The sequence below is a fragment of the Zea mays genome, chromosome 5 (genome assembly GCF_902167145.1).
Source record: "Zea mays cultivar B73 chromosome 5, Zm-B73-REFERENCE-NAM-5.0, whole genome shotgun sequence".
NCBI lineage: Eukaryota > Viridiplantae > Streptophyta > Magnoliopsida > Poales > Poaceae > Zea > Zea mays.
In genome coordinates, this window is record NC_050100.1 from 135,906,974 (window position 1) to 135,930,788 (window position 23,815).

A 23,815-nucleotide genomic window follows, 5' to 3' on the forward strand; every position below is an offset into this window, starting at 1 on the left:
TTTAACTCAATTACAAATTCTACATCTCTTTTAGGGGGCAGTCCAGGCAAATCTTCCGGAAATACATCTGGAAACTCACATACTACCGGAATGTTCTTGATCTCCGGTACAATGGCTTCATATACTCTACCAGAAGCTTTGGTTGGATTGGTTACGGAGAGAGACAAAAGAATCTCTTCTTGATTATAGCTCAACCTGACGGTTCTGAGTTCAGTGTTGAGAATTGCCTTGTGTTGGGTTAACCAATTCATACCCAAAATTACATCTATATCCTGGCCTTTCAGAACAATCATGTTAGCAGGAAAGTTCCGTCCGGCCATTGTTACTGGCACTTCATAGGCCACTTCTCTAGTAAAAATGTGTCCCCCAGGTGAATGAATTTTAAATCCCTCTTTTGATTCATGGCATGCAATATGATGTTGCTCCACAAATTTCTTGCTAATGAATGTATGTGAAGCACCAGAATCAAAAAGAATAATTGCAGGGTGACTGGCCACGGGAAACGTACCCATCATCACCGGCTCTCCTTCCGGTGTAGTGGCCACTTGGGTGTAATATACACGCCCCGTCTTCTTTGTATTTTTCCCCACAGTATTTCCTTTGGGCTGAGCTGATCTCCCAGATCCTTGCGGAGCATTTGATTGATTTTGCTTAGGATATGGGCAGTCTTTGATGAAATGTCGTCCCGACTTGCCGCAATTAAAACACCCAGTTGAAGAACTAGGCAAGGCAGGGAATCGAGTGCCTGGGGCACCCGGCTGATTTGGGGTAGTGGGGGTATTGTTGGGGCGAATAATGATTGGCTGTTTGAAAGGGAATGAGGGTGGACGAGAAAAAGTGTGATTTTGGCTTGAAGGTCGGATCACAAACCATTGCCTCTTCGCCTGGCCCTGATTAGGCCTCTCACCACCGAATCCCTTGTTCTTCCCAGAACTTGCGTATTTTGCTTCAACAGATAAGGCTGTGCTGACAGCCTTTCCATACGTTAAGTCAATACAACCAGCCATTTTCCTCTGTAGCCGATCATTTAGTCCTCTCATGAAGCAGTTCTTTTTCTTTAAATCAGTATTCACCTGGTCGATGGCATACTGCGACAGGTGATTAAACTTGTTGAGATACTGATTGACGGTATCTCCCCCTTGTTTTAACTTCATGAATTCTTCTTGTTTCATATGCAGCACTCCTTCGGGTATGTAGTGCTCACGGAAGGCTGCTTTAAACTCTTCCCAGGTGACTTGATGGTTGACAGGTTGAATAGCCACAAAATTTCCCCACCAAGTACTGGCAGGACCACGTAGTTGTTGTGCTGCGAATAACGGCTTCTGCGTCTCTGAACAACGGAGAAGACCAAACTTTTGTTCAATAACCCGTATCCACTCATCGGCTTCCAATGGGTCCTCTGCCTTGACGAATAGGGGTGGACGGGTTTCAGAGAAGTCCAGATAGGTGGTTTCACGGGGGCCTTGCTGATAACCCCTTCCTGCCTGCTGCTGGAATTGCTGCTGACCCGCCATTTCCCTAAGGAAGCGGGTATTGTCTGCGGTGGCATTCACCAAGGCGGTAATCGCCTCGGCTAATGTGGGAGGAACCGGAGGTGGGTTTGGGGTAACGTCCCTTCCCCCAGAAGTTCCGGCTGCGTCCTGTCCTCGAGTCCTGGTCGGCATCTGTGGCAAATAACATTTGAAGTAAACATAATATGCCAGAGAAACCTTCCATTTTACATTACTATAAAAAGTAATGATACAGACTCGATATTACATAACAAGATACATTACCCATTATACAAAAGTTCAACCTATTATACAATAGTACAACCTACAATACACTACTCTACTTCTATTACACCATTAGTCCTGCTTCCCATTACTCTTGGCGGCCTCATCGTCAGGTGTGGGAGTCCAGACGTCAACCAACCTCAAGGAAGGAGGGGGCTCAAAAAGGTCTAACTCCCCACCCAGCGCGCGTCCCGCAACGTGAGATGGTCCGGCTCCCGCCTCAGCAGGGTGTGCAGGCACACTAGGGTGTAATTGTGAGTATAGTACATGGACTTCCTCATGCAACGTATTGCAGTAGACCTGCAGGTTGTCGACAGTTGAGCTAAGTTCTTTAATTTGGGCCTGAGCCCTTGCTTCCTTAGCACATGCCAGCAAACAAGACTGTACGGCCCAGTCAAGTGCTAAGTCCTGATCAGCAAGCTGATCCTGCAGTTGACGGATGTCCCTTCTTAGTTCATTGATTCTATCTCCGTCGGCGACCCAAGCATCGGTCCTGTGTTGCAGCGCTGCTTGAAGTCGACTCACTCGGGCTTCAAGATCTCCTATGGGGTCATTACTTCCACTGCTGCTGCTTTCATGTCGAGGGGCCAGTTGATGCTGGGGTACTCCAATTGGTCCCGTTGACTTGCGTGTCGTTAGCCTTGTGCGTGGCGGCATCTTTCTAAGGGGGAAAATGTTATTAGTATGATTCTTAGCATGATGCATGTGTAAGTACAGAATCAACCTTAGTCGATTCAACCTTCTATACATTGCACTCTTCCTATCTGGTCTTTAAGATAGACTCTTCAGAATACTTAGGTAAGAAGAGAAAAGAGTTTTTAGGTAAGTCTTTTGCAAATCCTTTTGAAGATGCCTCATAATATCTGCAAAGAAGGGCTACGCTCCGATACCAGCTGTTACGGAACCTCCCAAGTAATTAGGCCCACCTACAGTTGTCCTTGTCCAACAGACATCAGACACCCTGTAGATGTTCCTAAGTCACTTGACAAGTTCGGTATCTTTCCTTACCTTACCAGGAACGACTCACCCGTCTTGCAGACATTACAGAACATCGGAGATAAAGAAATGCGGAAGCGATTACATAAATTACATTTATTTTAAAAACAAGCTTAAGTTATTTTATTACAGACCAGAACTAACAGCGAGTGCAGAGTAGTAATATTATACAAACCAAGGGAGGCACAAACTCCTCCCGATAAGTTTTAAGCAAAAGATCCTATGTGGAGGACCAAGTCCTCCCGCACTTCAGTCTTGTTTTTCTTCATTTGATACCACCTTGGAGCAAAAGCAACAAAAATTTGTTGCTTCCTCACCTAAAAACAACAAAGGGATAAACCCTGAGTATGGAATTACTCAGCAAGTCTTACCCGACTAAGGAAAAGACTCTCAAGGGTATGCTGGATAAATAGGAGTCAAGGAGAGGCTTTAGCAAAAATCAACTTATATTTTTGCAGAAGTAGCTTACTAAAGTGAGTCCTTACTTTCAATCTTTTAATGCCATATTAAGTATTAATAGACTCTATTTGCATCTAGTCTAATTTCAACATCTCATCAATACAACATCATTTTTATCCATAGTGTTCACATCCTGACTTTAGGTTGCAGGGAAGTGACCAAGTCTTCATAACCGCGAAGGTACGGCCACGCCCATTTCGTGTTATCTTATTCTGGCCTTAGTCTGCCCGAGGCAAGGCTTACCCATGACGAGGCATGTGACCAGTTAAAGGGTCCTCGGTCAGCACACCTACATACGCATTAATCCTTAACCAACCTGGGTAGAACATCACCTGTTCCTAACCCAAGTCTCAATTTAAATATTTCCATCCTTAGGATTGTTTCTGTTCCTTAGGATGAAAGAGCATCACAGGGAACTTTGCAGTAAGATCCCACTATTGCTCCAAATGAAAATATTCTTGCAGGTAGAAGTCATCCTTTCCCGGGTTAGACTAAGGACAACCTCTATCCACAAGATCTAAGCAAGGCTATGCATTTTTGTAAATCATATTTTGATACTTATTTCGATTTCTTCTTCACGTTCTAATCATAACCATACATATGTATAAGAATGGATGCCATGGGATGCTCATGAGGATGCAAAGATAATATAAACTTATTATCTATGTCTTGAATACAACTTTCCTTCACGGAACTCCGAGAACTTAGGGTTTCCGGAGTCGGTAAAGGAGTTCATAGGGCAGGGGGGGTGTTTTGGGTTCTAGTTATCAAACATGGTCCAAATCATCTCATACCCTACCCAAGGCTTCTAAATATTGTTTTAAGCTCCCACAAAAAGTTTGGGCATTTTTGGACTTTCCAATTATTTTCTAAAAATCCATAACCAATATTTTTAACTACTTTAAATGCCCTAAAATTTCTTATTTCCACTAAAAATCACAAAACTATTTTTATTAAATTCTAGGGTAAATAAGGAGCCTAGGAAAATTGGTTTCACAATTTTATCATTTTTCTACCACTTTCTAAAATTATTTTGGCTCTGGAGTAAAAAGAAAAAGAAAAACTTATGAATAGTACTGGGCTGCTTTCAGCCCAGTAGCCCAGCTCAGAGGAAGAAAGCACCTGCGCGCGCCCGCGCTGGTGATCTTGCGGAAAAGACCTCGGTGTTTTTACTAACTGGGGATAGGTCCTTCCACTATTTAACATAGTCACTGACACTTTGCAGAAGAATCCTCCAATTTCTAAGTCTTCACAGGGAGAGGTCCACGACGGCGGTGGGCGCAGGGACGCTCCGGCGAGTACTTGCACCGGCTGATTTACCTAAGGATTGATGCCCTACTTCGGTTGAAACCGAATTCAAGTCCTATCCAGTGTTTTCCCCAAATTAATTTCAAGATTACTGTCCTACAGTTCTCTGCCCACGGCAACCGTGAGCCGCGAGGACATTCGCTCGCGTTCATGGCTACCGAAGGTGGTTTAGCGCAATTGGACAGATTCACGAGCAATAAGGGACTTAACAGGGGCTAGAACACTAAGCGATTGGGTATGTTCTAACCTGAGGAGCGCTGGCCACGGAGAGGCGGCTGTTACGGTGTTCTTGAGCGAACTTGGGGGAAATCCGAAATTAGCGCTCGCCAGAGGGGGATTTGGGATGTAGGTGGGTGCGGTAGCTGCTGGGATACATGGCGAAGCTGAAGGGAGGCTCAATTTATAGACTCCGGGGGCGGTGGCGATCAATTCGACCGAGCCGTGCTGGCGGCCGGAGATGAGGAAGAAGTCTGGCGCGGTGAATACGTGTTCCTAGCCGTGGCGGGCTCATCGGCGATGATGGGACGGCAGTAGGGAATTACGGTGGTGCCGTGGAAAGGCTCGGACACGCGGCGGGCACAGAGATGGCACGACGGCGGCGAGCGGCTTTATCTACGGCGGTGAGCAAAGGGGAGGGGTACCCTGGCCGATCGGGGTGGCTTCCAGCTCAACGGTGACGATGATCTTTTGACGCCGCGAAGTTATCGACTTACCCCGAGCGGGAATCACGACGCCGGCGACACGAATCGCGGCGGAGGAGTGATCGACGGCGGGATTCTTTTGCTGCGTCCGATCTGATCCGTTGGGCACTGTACCATCGTGAGCTCCCATCAGAGCACCTGACAGCCCATATTTAGGGTCGATTTTCTCCAATTTTTGTGTAGTGACTAAACCAACCGTCTGTAACAAAGTTGTAGAGCTATAAACCGACAATAATTCAGCTATAGGACTTGAACCCATTTGAGCACTGGATCAGGGTTTAATTCAAACCCAAAGATGGCTCTGTTACACTAAACATCTGAATTTTTAGACTGAATCAGCCTGACAGCTTAACTTCAGACCTGATTATCTCCAATATTTTCTTAACAACTGTGCTTACACTCTGAAGCAAAGTTGTTCTCCTATAATTGGGCTACAATTTTGATGTGGTGACCTAATATGAATTCTCACTCTTTTGAAAGCTACACAGCCCCAAAGTTGGGTCTATAACCCTGATTTCAGACTTAGCATAGGAATCAAAATTGGGGTCCTTTTTGCAAATGAGTCCAAAACTTAGGGTTTGGCTTTCAAGTCCACATATTTGTGAACCAAATGACTTAAAATACTTATTTAGCTTGGTTTTTGCACTTTAGCCCAAAAGTGGACTAATTTTGCACATAAGCCCCTAGGGTTTGGTTTTAGGGTTTTCCAGGGTTCCAATTAGGGTTTCTGGTATCTTAGGGGTATAAAGGTGATTCAACTTTGTTTTTAGGGATATTTTATAACTATTTCCCTAAAGTATTTAGGTTTTCTCAATTTGGGTTAAGTTTTACCCCTTTAATCCCTATTTAGGGTAAAGCTTCCTATCCAGGGTCCTATTTGCAAAACATTAAAACAATACAACTTGTTTGAAATTTTTGCCTAGTGAATGCACTCTAGGTGTGTCAAACATATGCAATGCCAATGCTTATGATGCCATGCTCAAGTTTTAGTTATAGTAACACCAGGGGTGTTACAGCTTTGGGGTCCCGAACTCCATCATCACCGACAATGGCACCCAGTTCACTGGAAAGAAGTTCCTGGACTTCTGCGAGGACCACCACATCCGTGTGGACTGGGTCGTCGTGGCTCACCCCATGACGAATGGGCAGGTGGAGCGTGCCAACGGTATGCTTCTGCAGGGACTTAAACCGAGGATCTACAACGACCTCAACAAGTTCGGCAAGCGATGGATGAAGGAACTACCCTCGGTGGTCTGGAGTCTGAGGACGACGCCAAGCCGAGCCACGGGTTTCTCGCCGTTCTTTCTAGTTTATGGGGCCGAGGCTATCTTGCCCACAAACTTAGAATACGGTTCCCCGAGGACAAGGGTGTACGACGACCAAAGCAACCAGACCAGCCGAGAAGACTCACTGGACCAGCTGGAAGAGGCTCGAGACATGGCCTTACTACACTCGGCGCGATATCAGTAGTCTTTGCGATGCTACCACGCCCGAGGGGTTCGGCCCCGAGACTTCCAGGTGGGAGACTTGGTACTTCGGTTACGGCAGGACGCCCGAGGGCGCCACAAGCTTACTCCTCCCTGGGAAGGGCCGTTCATCATCGCCAAGATTTTGAAGCCCGGGACATACAAGCTGGCCAACGATCAAGGCGAGGTCTACGGCAACGCTTGGAACATCCGACAGCTACGTCGCTTTTACCCTTAAGATGTTTTCAAGTCGTTCATATACCTCGTTTTCTATACATACACAAATAAAGTCTAACCGTCAAGGAAGGGTCAGCCTTGCCTCGGCAAAGCCCAACCCTCCCTTGGGGGCTAGAAGGGGGGAACCCCCTCTGCGTCAAAATTTTCCTCGAAAAAGTTTTCTACCAAAACGACTTTCGTGCTTTCCGACTATATCAATATCAGAATCCTGCAAAATGAGTAAGAGCGCACGTAAGAGGCAAGGCCGACCGAGCCGAGAGACTCCTACGCCTCCGTGATACGGATACCTCACTCGTCACCTTCCTTAAAAAGTAACTCTTACTCGGATAAGCGATTCTGCTACTGACGAACAAGTTCGGATACTCGAAACAAGAGGAAAAGAAACACAGCTTTATAACACGACAACAAAGTGTTTAGGCCTCGGCGGCCGCGAAAGACACATGCATGCTCCAAACAGACTGCTCCAGTAGAATCAGGCATCGCCCAGGGGAGGAGCGGCACCGTCGGCGAGATCTGGCCCGGCCCCGGACGGCGACGCGGGTGGAAGGATCTCCACCTCGAAGGAGGACACCAGCGCCGCGCTTAGGCCCGCGACGGCCGCATCAAGCCTCTGAACCTCGGCTAAGGCAGCCTCGTCTTCGTCGGGTAGACAGTACCCCTCGCTGACCCGTTCCAGATCCACGTCGTAGTGGGAAGCGAGCATGGCGAAGGCCCGCCTAACGCCGTGATGCAGCGCCTCGCGGAGTCTGCTGCGCACATGGCCGCCCAAGGCCCGCAGGCGACTCAGGGGGGAGCTACCCGAGGGGACATCATCGAGGCCAAAGACCTGGCAGAAGGCCGAGATAGCTTCGGACATGGCCACGCAGTCGGCCTCCTTCTGCTCAGCCGCCTGGGCAAGTGCCTTGACGGACTCGTTGAGAGCTGTCTCAAACTCTGCAGACAGCCAAACAGAATTCTTCAGACACGAGTTGAAGAATGAAGCTGAATCAAAGTCACAAAGCGGCCGAAACATACCTTCAGCTCAGGCACACTGCTCCGAGGCTGCGGCTTGGGCGGACTGAGCAGACCCGGCGGCCACGGCCAGGTCCTCCGCAAGGGTTCCGGCCCGAGCAGACACCTCGGCTAGCTGACCCCTAAGGGCCTCAGCCCGGCCCACAGCCTCGGCAGCCTGGCTCCGAGATTGGTCCCGCTCGCCAGTGACCTGGCCAAGCTCCAACTGCCGCTGTTGCGCCTCCGTCCGTGCCGACGCCGCCTCTGCCTGCACCGCCGCTGCCTCGACCTCTAGCTCATCACAGAGCAGCCGAAGGTCTGCCACCTCGGCGCTCCGTTGGGCGAGGCGTTCATTAGCCTCGGCAAGCGTGGTCCTCAGGAACCGCAGCGAACCCCAGACGTCGGTCTCACGGCGGATGAACAGCGACTTGGCGGTGCTCACATTCGTTAGTTCCTGAGGAAGGGAAGCAGGGTGTTACAAAGAATGCCCTAAGTCACACGAAAGGTATGCCTAAAATCCTTACCTGGAGGACCCTAGGAACGTCCCTGGAAAGGATCTCCATGGTCGACCGAAGCGACCCCATCGCCGCCTCGGCATACTCACGGAGCTCGTCCCGAAACTGCTCCTCCCTCTCGTCGTCAAGGACGAAGAGGGGTTTCGAGACGCCGCGGGTCCAGAACCGGAGCGCCTACCCACACCACTCATTGGGGTTGCGCCGCGTGGGGATAATGTCGCTGCTCCCCAAGACGGGCCAAGGTTCTGCGCGCCCCTCCTCCAAGGCATCGGGACCCCCTGCAGTCGACGCATCGGGTACCATCGCTGACGACGTACTGGGCTTCCCCTCGGCTAAGGAGGCGGGCTTCCGATCACCGACCTCGGCAACAGCGGCCGCCCTCTCCTTATGGCCGAGACTGGGAAGGTCGGAGACGACCTCGAGCAGCGGCACCTCAGCCGTCCCAGCATCAGCGGCGACGGGTGGCTCCACGGGCAAAACAGCAACAGCCTCGGCAGGAGCTGGTGCCGGCGCCGCCAACACGTCAGGTGGGCTCGGAGCCGCAGCCACGCCAGCAGCCTCCCCCGACACGATGGCCGCCCCGATGGAGGGGTCAGCCTGAGAGGCTTGCCCCAAGGCAACTCGTGCCGACTCCCCCCCCCCCCCCCCCGCTCGAGGGCGTCTTGTGCGGAGGCCAGCCAACCAGCGTTGCGCGCTGCGGCACTGGCTGCAGAGGCCGGCATCGTCTTAAGGGCCTTCCGGGGAGCCAGACCGGTCGAACCTTGCCTCCGTTTGCTGAAAGGGAGAGATAAAGCAGGATCAGGACACACGGAGAAAGAGCCAAAACAGAGGTATCCTCAGATACTTACCCGCTCCAAACCAAGGCCAATCGTGCCTGCGGGGAGGCCCCTCGGGCCTCGGTCCCCGCAGGCGCTGCCGAGGTTTGCCCCGCTGCCGGCTTCGGCGCTGTTCCCGCCTCGGGCGCCCGGGGCACCGAAGGGACGGCCTGCCCAGGCGCCGTCACGACGGCCCGAGGATCAACCTCCTGTACAGCCAGCACGGGCGACTGCTCTTGGGGGACAGGCGGATCGGCCTGACTCCCCGGAGTCACCTCAACTACCTCGGCCAAGGGGTCAAGTACCCCCTCGGCCTGTCCCCGCTCCTCGGACCGGGACCTTGATGTCCCAGCCCCAGATACCGACGACGTCAGCCCACTTGGAGGCTGGCTCGACAACCCCTGGCCCAGCCTCAGATCCGGGCTGAGGCCAAGGCGGGCCACCATGTCGTCGTCCTCGTCATCATCGTCGTCGTCAGGCGTCTCCGGTGACGGCTCCCTCGGGAGCCCGTCCCTCTCCTGCCTCCGACGGCGTCCCGAGCCCGCATCCACTCACGAGCCCGGGCCTTTTCCGCGCCCTTCCTCTCCTTCTTCTCCGCGGCGACCCTCCGCGCGGCTCGGTCCACCGCGTTCTCCGGGACCGGTGGCAGGGAGGGCTTGTAAAACCCCAACTCCTGGAGACGAACGGAAATCCCGACGGTAAGAATCAAAGGCAACCCAGCACAAGATAGTAGAAGGAGCGGACACTCACCAGAGACACGTACCCACGCTCGGGACGCATCACGGGCTGGGTAAGGGCGCTGACATCCAGCCTCCCTACCGTGCCTGCTACCCGCCTGCGGAGGTCGTCGGCAGAAAGGGAGGCCGAGGACATCCACGAACCCTCCAAGTCAACCCCCAGCATCATCTCCGAAAGCGGCAACCGCCGCTCTGCCAAGGGAAGCACCCTCCGGCGATGGATGACGGCAACCACCCCCGTGGCGGTGAGCCCCCCATCTCGTAACTTCTGCAAGGCCTCTAGAAGGGGCTGGAGTTTCTCCTGTTTCTCGCGTGTGGCCCCCCAACGCCAATTGCTGCCGGCGGCAGTCACCACTCGTTGAGAAAACGACGGGAGCCTTCCGTCGTCGTTCCGGAGGTAAAACCACCGGCGCTACCACCCCTTGTTCGAAGACACAAGGATGGCGGGGATGTACTGCTGCGCGCGCCCCTGCCTCAACTGGAGGGTACAGCCACCGGCCCGCACCGCCATGCGGACCTTCTTTTCCCCCGTCATCAAGGCAAAAAGCTCCGCGGAGAAGAGATGGGTCCACAGATCCCAGTGGGGGTCAATCCCCAAAAAACCCTCGCAAACCGCCGCGAAGATGGCCGCTTGTGCAATGGAGTTGGGGTTGAAGTTGTGCAGCTCCACCTCGTAGTAGTGCAGGAGCGCCCGCATGAAGCGGCTCGCTGGCACTCCGAACCCTCGCTCGTGGAAGGAGACGAAACTAACCACATACCCTGGCGGCGGAGTCAGGACGGCCTCGCTAGCAGGGACCATCCACTCCGGCTGTGGGTCGCCGGAGAGGGGACGAAGCAAACCATCAGCGACGAGGGCCTCCAGATCGTCCACCGTGACAGTGGAGAGAGGCCACGGATCGCGCGGCGAAACGACAATCACCCTGTCGGCCATCGCCGAACGAAGGGGGTGGAGGCGGAGGGGACAAGGTGTGCGGTTTTCTTTTCTCTGGCTATTCTCTTAGGTTGCAGAAACCAAACCAGAAGGCGAGCAGCAGAGTAAAGAACCACTGTCGGCCCCTCTTCCAGGTATATAAAGGCCCGGGCGAGATCCGTTCAACACTTCGCCCGAACCCACCGCGAAATTCAAACTCGAAGGCGAAACGCCCGTTCCTCGAATGACTCGCGCACGCGCAACGGCCGCCTCGCGAACCACCCGTCCCGTCGCATTAACTCCGCGGCAGGGCAAGCGACACCTTTGGCAGGCAAAGCAGGTGTCGTTTCATCTCTGCCATGATGACCGCGTCAAAAAAGGTGCGCCACACCATTTAAATTCATATCCTTTTCCTCTTCCACTTTCTATCTCTTGCTACAGGGACCGGGAAAGGGGATATTTCGAAAGGGATCCTTCTCCACGAAGGAAGCGAGCCCCGAGCCCTCCTACTGATCAGGGGTTCGAAGGCTGGCCCCTCGGAAGGGTTCGACAGCCGCCCCAGAGCACTCGGGCTTCAGGCTCATTACTGATCAGAGGTTCGAAGGCTGGCCCCTCGGAAGGGTTCGACAGCCGCCTTAGAGCACTCATGCTCCACGCCCACTACTGATCAGGGGTTCGAAGGCTGGCCCCTCGGAAGGGTTCGACAGTCGCCCCAGAGCACGCAGAGCGAGGGATGACTCTGGGTACGTCTGTTACATGGCCGAGGCTCGGGCTACGCTCCCGAGGTACCCTAGGACATTTCCGAGACCAGCAGGAGCGATTTTGTAACGGAATCCCACCAGAGGGAGGCATCGAGCCCTCGGACCTTATCGAACGGGACCGGGTCCGCCAAATCACCTGCAGGTACTTTTGGAGCGTGCCTCTAGGCCACTAGCCGACCCTTATCGAACGGGGCACGTGCATCCACTCGGATCACCCGTTAGCAACTCACTGGAGATACCATGTTCGGCGCCCTCCGAGGGCAACATGGCGCTTCCCCCCCCCCCCCCTTCCTCCTTGCCAAAAGGCGACGAAGGGGCGTATGATAAAAGTTGAGACAGTCCTTGATCGTCCTCTCGCTCCGTGCAGAGGCTCGGGGGCTGCTCTCACAAACCCGGCTACGGCCAAACCGTTGACAACGTCAACAAACCAGCCTGAGGACTCGGAATCTGACCATGCACCCGAGCTACAATCAGATCGCATAAGGGAACAACCAGACCGGCCAAGGCATCACGAAAGGCATTAAGACCTCAGAGGAGTCAAACCACTCCTCCGAGGCCTCGGGGGCTACACCCGGCGGGTGCGCTCGCGCGCACCCACCGGAACAAAGTGTAACCGAGAAAGGCCGGTCCCCTTGCAAAAAAGTGCGGCAAAGCCTCCAAGCGAGTACCAACACTCCCTTTGAGGCTCGGGGGCTACTGTCGGGTACCATAATTAGGGGTACCCCCAACACTCCTAAACTCGACTGGTAACCACCATCAGCGCAAGCTGCAGAGACTGATGGGCGCAATTCAGGTCGAGGCTTCGTCTGCTCAAGGGACGCAATCTCGCCTCGCCCGAGCCCAGCCTCGGGCAGGAACAGTAGTCCCAGGCGAATTCACGCCTCGCCCGAGGGCCTCCTCAAGCAACGGGCGCACCCTCGTCTTGACCGAACCCCAGCTCGGGCAGGCTTCTTTGTGAAGCAACCTTGGCCAAATCGCCTCACCAACCGACCGTATCGCAGGCGCATTCAATGCAAGGATCGCCTGACACCTTATCCTAACACACACGCCTCAGTCGGCAAGGTCGAAGTGACCGAAGTCACTTCGCCCTTCCACTGACCGACCTGACAGGAAAACAGCGCCGCTCGCCCCTCTCCGACTCCTGCGCCACCCACCAGGGTGAGGCTGACAACAGCTAAGTCCAGCCTCAGGCGCAACAGGAAGCCTCGCCTCACCCGACCTTGGGCCTCAGCCTCAGGAGGAGGTCTCTGCCTCGCCCGACCCCAGGGCTCGGCCCCCGCCTCGGCCTCGGAAGGTGGTCTCCGCCTCGCCCGACCCCAGGGCTCGGCCTCAACCTCGACCTCGGGAAGAATCGTGTCCTCGCCCGACCCCGGCCTCGGCCTCAGGAGGAGTCTCCGCCTCGCCCGACCTTGGGCTCGGACCGACCACTCTACGGGGGGTACATCATTACCCTACCCCTAGCTAGCTCAGGCTATGGGGGAACAAGACCGGCGCCCCATCAAGGCTCGCCCTGGTAACAAGTAATGATGGCTCCCCGCGTGTGTCCATGACGACGGTGGTTCTCAGCCCCCTACGGAAGCAAGGAGACGTCAGCAACATCCCAGCAGCCCCGACAGCTGTGCTTCTACAGGACTCAGGCACTCCTCCGACGGCACGATACCGCTTACACAGGGCTCTAGCACCTCTCCGACAACCACGTTGGCATGTACACAGGGCTCAGGCACCTCTCTGCCGGACACGTTAGCGCATAGCTACACCCCCATTGTACACCTGGACCCTCTCCTTGCATCTATAAAAGGAAGGTCCAGGGCCCTCATGCGAGAGGGTCGCGCGGGAGGACGGGCTGACGAACAGGCTCACTCTCTCTCTCCCTCGCGAACGCTTGTAACCCCTACTGCAAGCGCATCCCCCTGGCACAGGATAACACGAGCCACGTTTTTCCCCCCTTGTGTTCCATCTCGCGCCAACCCATCTGGGCTGGGACACGCAGCGACAATTTTACTCGTCGGTCCAAGGACCCCCCGGGGTCGAAACGCCGACAACACTGTACAACATTTTTGGCGGCCTCGGTTATTTTCGGCGGCCAGCTCCGGTCGCCGAAAATAATATTATTTTCGGTGGCCACTGACACAGCCACCGAAAAATAAGGTTGTTTCCGGCGGCCGCTGACACAGCCACCGAAAATAACATCTTATTTTTGGCAGCCAAGCCCTAGCCGCCGAAAATAAACCGTTTAAAACGGCCACTGTGATCCTTCTTCTCTTTGTTTCTCTCTTCTCTCCCACTCAGCTCCGTCCCTGCTCGCGCCGCCTGCCGTCACCCGCCCATCGCTCGCTCGGGCCACCCCGGGCGGCCATGTCTCGCTGGCTTCGCCCCGTCGTCCGCCGCCACCCTCGGCTCCCGTCGACCGTCCGCGGCCGAGTCCTCCTCCTGTCACCACTCCACCGTCGTCGCTGAGCTCTTCCCCATCCAAAGGTTTTTTCGTATTTTATTCCATATTTTCGGTGATCGTTAATTAATTGCCGCCAAAATTAGTATATATTTGTAATTGTGTTTGTTTGATTAGTGTGTGTGATTAGTATTATTGTTTAGTTTGATTTCATTAATATGTGGTATATGTGGTTTAGGGATTAGGGGCATATTTTTATTTGTGGCATTAATTTCATATTAATATGTGGTACTATTATATTATTAGTTTTACAAGTATATTATATTGGTACGTAGTATAGTTGCATTATTAGGGTATGTGGTACTTAATTTGATTTGATTTATAGTATATCATTCTTTGTTTTATATATAAGTAATATATTGTTTAGTGGCAACGAGGTTATGCTACCAAAATTTTTTTGGGTCCTGTTAGCTTGCTGTGGGTTTAGAACCTATCTTTCCTATACATGTAGGATCGATACCCTTGACGAAGTTGAGTAATGTTTTCACGATATGGTTCGGTTTAACAGTCTCAGACATGGTTGAAGATCGTGCATGGATGTACAATGGCTAGAGTAGGAATGAACGTCATTCTGATGATTGGGTAGCCAAGACCAAAGATTTTGTGGACCTCGTACTCTCCTTGTCATTAACCGGCACTGTGAGATGCCCTTGTAGGTGGCACAAAAACAGTATATTTCTTAATAAGGAAAGAGTTAGCCTAGATCTTTGTCAGTTTGGATTTATGCCCGGATATGAGGTGTGGGAACATCATGGTGAGGTAGTACCCAACCCGAATGTAGAAGAGGAGGAGAACAATGATTGGGCTGGCGATGATGCGATGCATGAGATGCTAGATTCGCTATGTCTAGAGTTAAACCTAAGCTCCGAGGATCCTGCCACACCAGAGGTTTCCAGATTTTTAAACTACTAAAAGACTTTGAAGAGCCGTTGCATGAACACACAGACGTGAGTATACTCGCTTTTGTGAGCCAGCTCATGGCCATTAAGTCCAAGTATTTTTTTTCTCGAACAACTATTGCAATGAGATTTTAAAGTTATTAGGAGATGTGCTCCCAAAGCCCAATAAATTGCCTAAAGACATGTACCATTCAAAGACAATTACCAAAGGTCTCGGTATGGATTATGAAAAGATTGATGTGTGCAAAAATAATTGTATGCTTGTCATGAAGGAGCACACGAGAGAGAGAAAATGTCTGAAATGTGGACAATCTAGATTTGTGGAAGTTGTTAATGATGAGGGTGACAAGGTGATGACAGATGTTGCACATAAGTAGCTCCGTTACTTGCCACTAACTCCTCGAGTGAAACAGTTGTTTCTATCTAAAAAACCGCTATGCACATGCGATAGCATAAAGAAGGTGACCGTGAGAACGATGAGCTAATCGTGCACCCTTCAGATGGGGATGCTTGGAAGGCTCTCGACACGTTTGATCCAGACTTCACAGCTGATCCAAGGAATGTTCGAATTGGCCTCGCAACCGATGGCTTCACACCTTTTCGTCAAATGGCATCATCATACTCATGTTGGCCTGTCTTTGTTATTCCATACAACCTTCCACCTTCTCTTTGTATGAAATATGAATTTATATTTCTTTGCTTAATCATTCCTAGCCCAGACTATCCTGGAAACAAACTCAATGTCATGTTAAAACCCTTGATTGAAGAGTTGAAGGAGCTTTGGAAAGGAGTTGAAACATACAATGTTTTTAAAAAAAATAGATATTCAAACTTCGAGTTGCGTATTTGTGGTTGGTGCATGACTTCATGGCATATTCTATTTTTACTGGTTGGAGTACACATGGTAGATTGACATGTCCATATTGCGGTTCAGATACAGATTGCTTTTGTCTTGCTCATGGTGGAAAGATCAGTTACTTCGATTGTCATTGACGCTGGTTTCCCATAAACACCCCTTTAGGAGCGATAAGAAAAACTTTATAAAGAACATCGTGGTCACCAAAGGACCGCCTAAACGTCTGAACGCAGCAAAAATATATGCTCAGCTGAACAACCTTGTCCTAAATGAAAAGGGGGACAAGTACGAAGGATTTGGAGTGGACCACAACTGGACACATATATGTGGTTTGTGGGAACTCCCTTATATGCCGTCATTGATTCTTGTGAACAACATTGATGTCATGCACCAAGAAAGTACTGTTACTGAAGCCCTCATACACACCTACATGCATTTTGAAAAAACAAAGGACAATTTGAAAACTCGAAGAGATCTAGCAATGCTTTGTGACCGACCAACCCAAGTGCTCAATGACAACGGCAAGCCGCCACGTGCCTTTTTCTGTCTTACCTCTAAAGACAAGATCGAGGTAATGAGATGGATGAAAAAAATTAAATTTCCCAATGGTAATGATGTGGGCTTGAAAAGAGTTGTGAATTCGAAAACGAGAAAACTAATTGGGTTAATGAGCCATGACTACCATATATTAATGGAGAGGATTATCCCTGTCATGTTTCGTGGTTACATGCCCGATGCCATGTGGCAAGCAATAGCTGAGGTAAGTTATTTCTATAGGCAGATCTGTGCCAAAGAAATAAGTAAAAATATGATGGAGAAGTTGGAGAAAGGGTTTTAGGGAAAAATCTAATTTAGTAGCTCATTCAGATGTGAATGAAATTTTGTGCTAACGCTTAGATGCAGGTAACTCTTACATGGATGGAACATCGGCCGCATGCTTACAAGGCTTTGTGTGAGATATGGGCTTCACCAAGGTGGATTGAGAAGTCAAACGGGAATCGACATAGGCAGCGCCATCAGCAGGATGGGGACGATGATGAGGTCGTAGTCAACCATACCTATGGGGCTGATGGACACATTCGGTTGGCGAAGCGAATGGTGAGTATGTAGTATTCTGTTTTACTCAGAAATGGAACCGGTTTAAACTCATATATTTGCAGGAGGCTCAAAATGGAGTTGTCCCGAGCCCAATCGATGTTTATAGGAGAGGGCATAGAGCGAAAAACAATGAAATCTCCGATGAGCTATGTAGTCAAGTGGCCGTTGAGAGTATGATTGACTACGACCTCATCATCGTCCCCATAGGTATGGTTGACATCTCCGATGAGCTATGTACGCTAATTTGAATTTGGTCCAGCAACTCCTTCCCTGCAGATTTGAGACTTTCCCAATTAAATACTTGGGTCTCCCTCTTTCCCTAAAGAAGTTATCTAAAGCTCAGCTTCAGCGTCTTATTGACAAGGTGGCTGATCTCTTACCGGCTTGGAAAGCTGACCTGATGACCCGTGCTGGCAGAGCTACCCAGGTGCAATTTGTGCTCACTGCTACTGTTATTTATCAAATGATGGCTCTGGATTTGCCTAAGTGGGCTATTAAAGCAATTGATAAAATCTGTCGTGGGTTCTTGTGGCGAGGGCGTAAAGAGGCTAATGGTGGTCATTGTATGGTGGCCTGAGGCAAGGTAACACGCCCCAAAGAGTTAGGGGGGCTTGGTATATCTGATCTTCAATGCTTAAATAGGGCCCTTCGTGTTAGATGGATTTGGCTCCAAAAAAACTGATTCTTCCAAACCTTGGACTGATTTGCCATTCCATTCAATCCGGTTCTTGGATAGCTTGTGCTCTTTGGCAATGGCCTCCATAGTGGGTGATGGGCAGTCCACTCTTTTTTGGCATGACAGATGGATCCTAGGTCAGAGGATTGCAGACTTGGCCCCTCATGTTTTTAGTTTGGTTCCTAAAAGGCTGGTGAAGTGAAGGACAGTGGCTGATGCTCTGTGTAGCTCATCATGGATTGGGGATTTAAGGGGAGTGGTATCTTGGGAGGTCATTGCTGACTTCATTTTGCTGGTAGATGTTGTGGCTGACGTTGATCTTCAACCGGGAGTTCCAGATAAACATTATTGGAGGTTCTCTTCCAATGGTATCTATTCGACCAAATCTTCTTATGAGATAATGTTTTGTGGTTCTACCTCCATGGTGGGCTTTGAAAGAGTGTGGAGCACCTGGGCGCCGCCGAAGTGTCAGTTTTTCCTCTGGTTGGTCCTACATAATAAATGTTGGACGGCTGACCGGCTTGCTAAGAGGGGTCTTCCCCATCCTAGTTCTTGCCCCTTATGTGACCAGGAAGGAGAGTCTATTCATCACTTGCTTGTTTCCTGTGTCCTCGCGAGGCAATTTTGGTATCTTCTTCTCCAACATGTTGGCATGTCCGCCCTCTCCCCCGGGATGGAAGATATCAATTTTGAAGCTTGGTGGAGTAGATCGGCTGAGGTTGCTCCTAAGGACCTCAAAGATGGCCTTAGCTCCTTGGTGATCCTTGGGGCTTGGACTATCTGGAGACACCGCAATGACTGTGTTTTCAATGGTGCTCACCCTTCTATAGCTGGATTGCTTACCTCAGCCAGTGATGAGTTCAATATGTGGTGTTTTGCGGGGGCCAAAGGCTTGACCCGTCTTTCGAACCTAGCTTTTGTGTTCAACCCCGGTTAGAAGGTGGTTATTACTAGTGTTGTTTGTGTGTGTTTTGTGTGAGTGGTGTTTAGGTCATTGTAATTATCATCCTTCTTGTAATGAAATGATACGCAGCTCTCCTGCGTGTTCGAGAAAAAAAAGGATTAATGTTTTCTAGCCATATAGCTATAAATTACATGTATGCTGAACCTTCATATTGTATTGCAGGAAACTTACAGGCAGAAGATGGTTAGGAAGTATGGAGAAGACTACGATTGGCGAGGAGCGCCTACCATCGACGCTGAATTTGTGCATTCTATTGGAGGAAAGGCGCATGGACGGTATTAACTTCTGATTTTTTTTTCAATAATATTGGAACGATGACCGGATAGCTAATTTTCTTGTTTTTCAAGATATTCTACGTTTACCGGTGTAATCGATTCGACGGAGTTGCGGTCTCGTGGTGGCTCTTCGTCGTAGGAGGGTTGCGGTAGCAGCCGTAGTTGGTGCTCTAGCATGGAGGACGCTATGAGGGAGCAACAAGAAAGGTTTCGTGAAGAGCTGCGACAACAACAAATGACATTCCTCCAACAGCAATCGGAGTACATGGATGCTTACAACACACAGGCGCAACAAGCAATGAATGTGAGTGTCTTATTTATTCTCAACATGGTCGATATTTGTTCTATAACTAATATATTGTATTTGCAATAGTCTTGGTTTCAAGAGTAGGCACAACAGCAACCATTCGTTTTTCCTCAATTTCAGTCGTCGATGCCTCAGTGGGGATTACATGCTCCGCCACCTCCACCTTAGGTACTTCAATTTAGTTTAGACTTGTCATTTATATTAACCTTTCAAATCTTGACTAAACTTGATTTTGTAGGGATCCGGAGTTATGTGCTACAACACACCACCACTGGTGATACCAGCACCAGGAGGAGCTTATGCAGTGGAGGGAGCTACTACAGGAGAGGTTATTTTGACAAACAATTTGTTTGAATAGTGGTCATGTAAACAATGTCGTAATTAATGTCTTCTTTTTCTTTAGAATCCAAACCGGTTACACGACTTTGTCAATGAGTTGTTCGCTTCTGGAGGTAGTGGTCACAACTCCAACGACCCCGATATGTGATGGTTTGAGTATTGTGCCAAATTGTGAGTTTGTTTTATGTTATAATAGACTTTGTGACGTATTTATGAACTGTGATGTGGTGAACTATGAACCATTTGTGAACTGTGAACTTGATTTTGGTGAACTACAATGTGGTTGTGAAGAATTGCAATACTTTGTGCTAAATGTGTGTAATTCTAGAATTACTATTTCTATCATATTATTGTGATTATATTGTTGCTGAAATTGCTGTTTTTTTGCATTTATTTCATTTTTTTCTTTGAAATTGTTAATTTTTGGTGGCCAACTTGTAGCCACCGAAAATAATCATGGCATATTTTCGGTGGCCTTTATTTCGATGGCCAAGTGGCAGCCGCCGAAAATAACAATTTATTTTCGGCAACCAGTGAGCCGGCCACCGAAAATGAGCTATTTTCGGCGGCTGACACATGGCCACCAAAAATAAATTGTTATTTTCGGCTAATTTTTTCTGGCGGCCAGAGACCGCCGAAAATAGGCCTAAAGCTACGGAAAATAAGCTAGTTTCGGCGGCATAGGCACTATTTTCGGCGACCAGAGGCCGCCGAAAATGACTGTAGCTGCCGTAGTGATGGAGATGCGTCCACCAGTGAACCTCATGCCGGATTTTTATGCAGTGTACCATATTGATAAATAACTACACCGTGTATCATAATTAGTATCAGTATATATTATAAACTGGTTTAAACGAGTCTAGCTGCATGACTGCTGGAGCGATCCTATATCTATGGAGGAAATAATGCATTTAAATTAGACTTTTTGTTTCCATGTATGCCAATCGATTTTCTTTCATCGCACATTCCTACCATCCTAACTTTATGCGCATGCAACAAGAAATAGATTTTTACGCAGCGTGCCGAATTACATAATAACTACACCGTGTAGCATAATTAGTATCAGTATATATCATAAATTGGTTCTAACGAGCTTAGCTGCATGGTTGTTCGCGCAATCCTATATTTATGGAGCCATCGAATTTTTGCGTGTATACAGTGGAAACGAAAATATCATCCAAAATTTGCGGACATGCAATTAAAACTCCCAAGAAATGCCATAATTATCGGATCTATCATAAAATTAGAATCTACATGCATGCACTTGTGCATGTGGACGTGGTCCAGTGGCTAGGTGGGTTTTTATGGTATCTTTATGAACTATTTTTGCTATTTCTGTGAACTACTTACGCTATGTGTGCAAAAAAAAACAGAGCTGCAATTTATGGTGTGCTATTTATGTGAACTATTTACGCTATTTTATGCTATCTAGGGTCGGTATATTGGGAGCCTAGGGCTTTCAATAGTTACATGAAGTCCCAGTCATCCCCTGTTTCGCGCACAATAACGAGGCACATGTGGTTGGGTGTGTTCCCCGCCATTAGGGGTGACAATGGGCTCTACATTTTACATTATAAAATTTAAGAATCGTATCGGATTAGGATTGAACTCGATTTATATTTATTTTTGAACTAAATAATTTAGGCCCCTAACAAATTGTGAAGCAGCATTTGGATCGTGATCCATTACCATCTCTACCCACCATACACCAGGCCAAATCTCTCCCCCCCACGCGTCAATCAAACCCCCGATCCAACACCCAACTCTGCATGAGACGCACTCCATATGTATCATGCGGTCGCTTAACTGTCTCTTGTATCTAGAAAACCATTCTAAGTTCTTTAGGTTATACACGCATTTTATTTTTTTCGGTGTCTCCCCTCCCACTCACTTCCGTACGATTGGACAGGTCACACGACGTCGTCGCTGGTTCCTTGGCCGCGTTCCATTCCATCATGGTCATCGGCACGCGCTGTCGGCCGGCCGTCCTACGCTGCCTTTTTAATTTTATGACGATGCTTGAAGCAAGACTCTCATCGACCGCGGCTGAGCGCGACTGCAGATCGACTCTCTCTACTGCTGCTAGCTGTGGTTGCGATGAGGGCGTGTTCGGCTGGCTACAAGTCGACACTGTTGCAGCTGTTTGGATTGCTGCAGCTGCAATCCATAGAGAGAAAAATACTGTAGAAGCCGCAGCCGCAGCCGGATTGCAGCCGCAGCAAGCCGCAGCGAACAAGCTGGAGAACTAGAGGAACGGAAACGAGCCTAGTAGTAGTGCTAGTACTCCTCTCTCTGTACACACATGTGCAGTGCATGCGCATGCGAATGCGGCGTTCCGTTCCATCTATCTGCAGGCACTGACAACGAGACGAGAGCTAGTGAGACGGATGGTTTTCGAACTGCCGGCCGCCACCACGGTCGACGAGCGCCTGCGCGCGCGCGCGGATCGATATGCGCCTCATCGTCGTCGGGCTTCGACGGGCCGATCGATGGCCAGCGTGGTGGTGCTTGCTACTGGCGCGCGCACGCGCGCCTGTTAGATATCGATCACCGCGAGTCCAGGGCAGCTGATTGGTAGGCCCGATCGACCGGCCGGCGCACGATCATTTGCGTACGTTTCCCGGTTTCCGGCCGGCCGCGCACCATGATCGATACCATATGATGCCCTCGTGCCCACACACGGCCGGCCGCCCGGCCCGGAAACTCTGAACAATCTCAGAGACGATCAGGGCCGTTTCCTTTCCGCACAGGCCAGCCACAGCCACCTCTCTCTCTCTCTCTAGCTCAGCTCCTTTTGACGAGGGGTGCCTGAGCTACATAGCTATCTGCACGAACAGTCCGTTGGTCTGATCCACCTATATACCCCAGGCGGCCAGGCCCTTGCTTGCTGCAAGCAGATTTTGTCGTCTGGTCAACTCACCAATAATCGTTGTTCCTGCACTTATCGCATGTTCTCTCTCCATCAACTCGGCAGTAGCTACTAGCTAGTTTGTGCAGAGGCTGGCTGAACTAGCAGCTGGGATCCCATTTTACAAATTAAAACAACGGGTTTCTTTAGACTTTTCTCATTCACTTGCTTAATTTATTTTGCTCATCGATAGTAATGATCCGAGAGCTAGAGGCTACATACTAAATTGCGCACCACAACGCAACGATATAAAAGGCCACGTACAGCGCCATACATCAAATACAATCGTCTCTAAGCAGCCACGTAAGCAGCAATTAAATAAAAAAATCTAATGTGGACGCTAATTAAGACAACCACGGTATAACTGCTATAGTCCTTGTTCCACACATGAATTAAAAGTGTTATATACGACATAAATAGGCAACCTACTGTATGATTTATTATTTATATTGTCTGTATATACACATATAGACAACTGTTTTTCTATGGTTGTACAAGCCCTAATTGAGCGCGCACTGATCCCTATATATATTACTAGTAATCTCTTACAACGATTAAGCTGAACAAGCAAAAAAAAAAAGGGGGCACGGCGCTCACGAGTGTAGCTAATTTCTTCGCAACATATATATACCATGCATGATGACTTCAGTGTGACGATTGCATGATGTGGCGGACGTGGTAGTATTTCCGTTATTATATATGCATAATACACTAGGGTCTCAAGCTAGGATTAGGCTAATCATCACAAGCTAGCGCCGGGCCGACAGGTAACTACCGACGATGGGATGGACACACATACGAGATGGGCTAGCTCCTATATAGGCGCGCACCACATAATTTGTAGCATCCTACAAATATGTAGCTACACAATACGTCAATACGTAGGTCGGGTACCCTGGCCCACATAGTACATTCTGCCTCTTTTTCCGGAAGGTACCAATAACAATCAAAGATTAAAATATTGCGGTACCTAGTGTTCTTAAACTCGTTCTCGTGGTGTTACATTAACGTTATTGACTTTTAAAAAAAACTCTAATCACTTATTTTATTTAAAAATGTAAAATTTTATGTCAGTCTCAAACGACCTTAAATGATAAAACAAATCATTTTTTTAATAAGACGAGTGATTAAAGTTTTTGAAAAAAAAACTCAACAACATTAGATATTTGTGAACGGAGAGAGTGTTTGATGGACTCTTCAAATGTGCATCTAGATCTCGAGATCTAAATCACTATAACCAGCGCATAAACTTGTTCTATGCATGGGAGTGGTACACAAATAACGACTAGTCGGTTGCCTGTGTATTGCGACGGCTTGCAACAATACACACGTAAAGTATCCACCAAAAAGATCTCAATATTTTTTATTGATTGT

At 49.5% G+C, this 23,815-nt stretch overlaps 1 protein-coding gene across 1 annotated transcript in view; it reads left to right on the top strand.

Moving 5' to 3' along the window:
* LOC103628471 (ADP-ribosylation factor GTPase-activating protein AGD3) overlaps positions 1 to 22,111 on the top strand; it is a 51,032-nt gene extending 28,921 nt beyond the window's left edge. Inside the window, exons 5-7 of the mRNA XM_008648667.3 lie at positions 19,433 to 19,522; positions 19,598 to 19,646; positions 21,888 to 22,111. Of these exons, the coding sequence (XP_008646889.2) occupies positions 19,433 to 19,522; positions 19,598 to 19,646; positions 21,888 to 22,111 (363 nt within the window). The remainder of the gene's footprint in view (positions 1 to 19,432; positions 19,523 to 19,597; positions 19,647 to 21,887) is intronic.
* Positions 22,112 to 23,815: the final 1,704 nt, after the last annotated feature.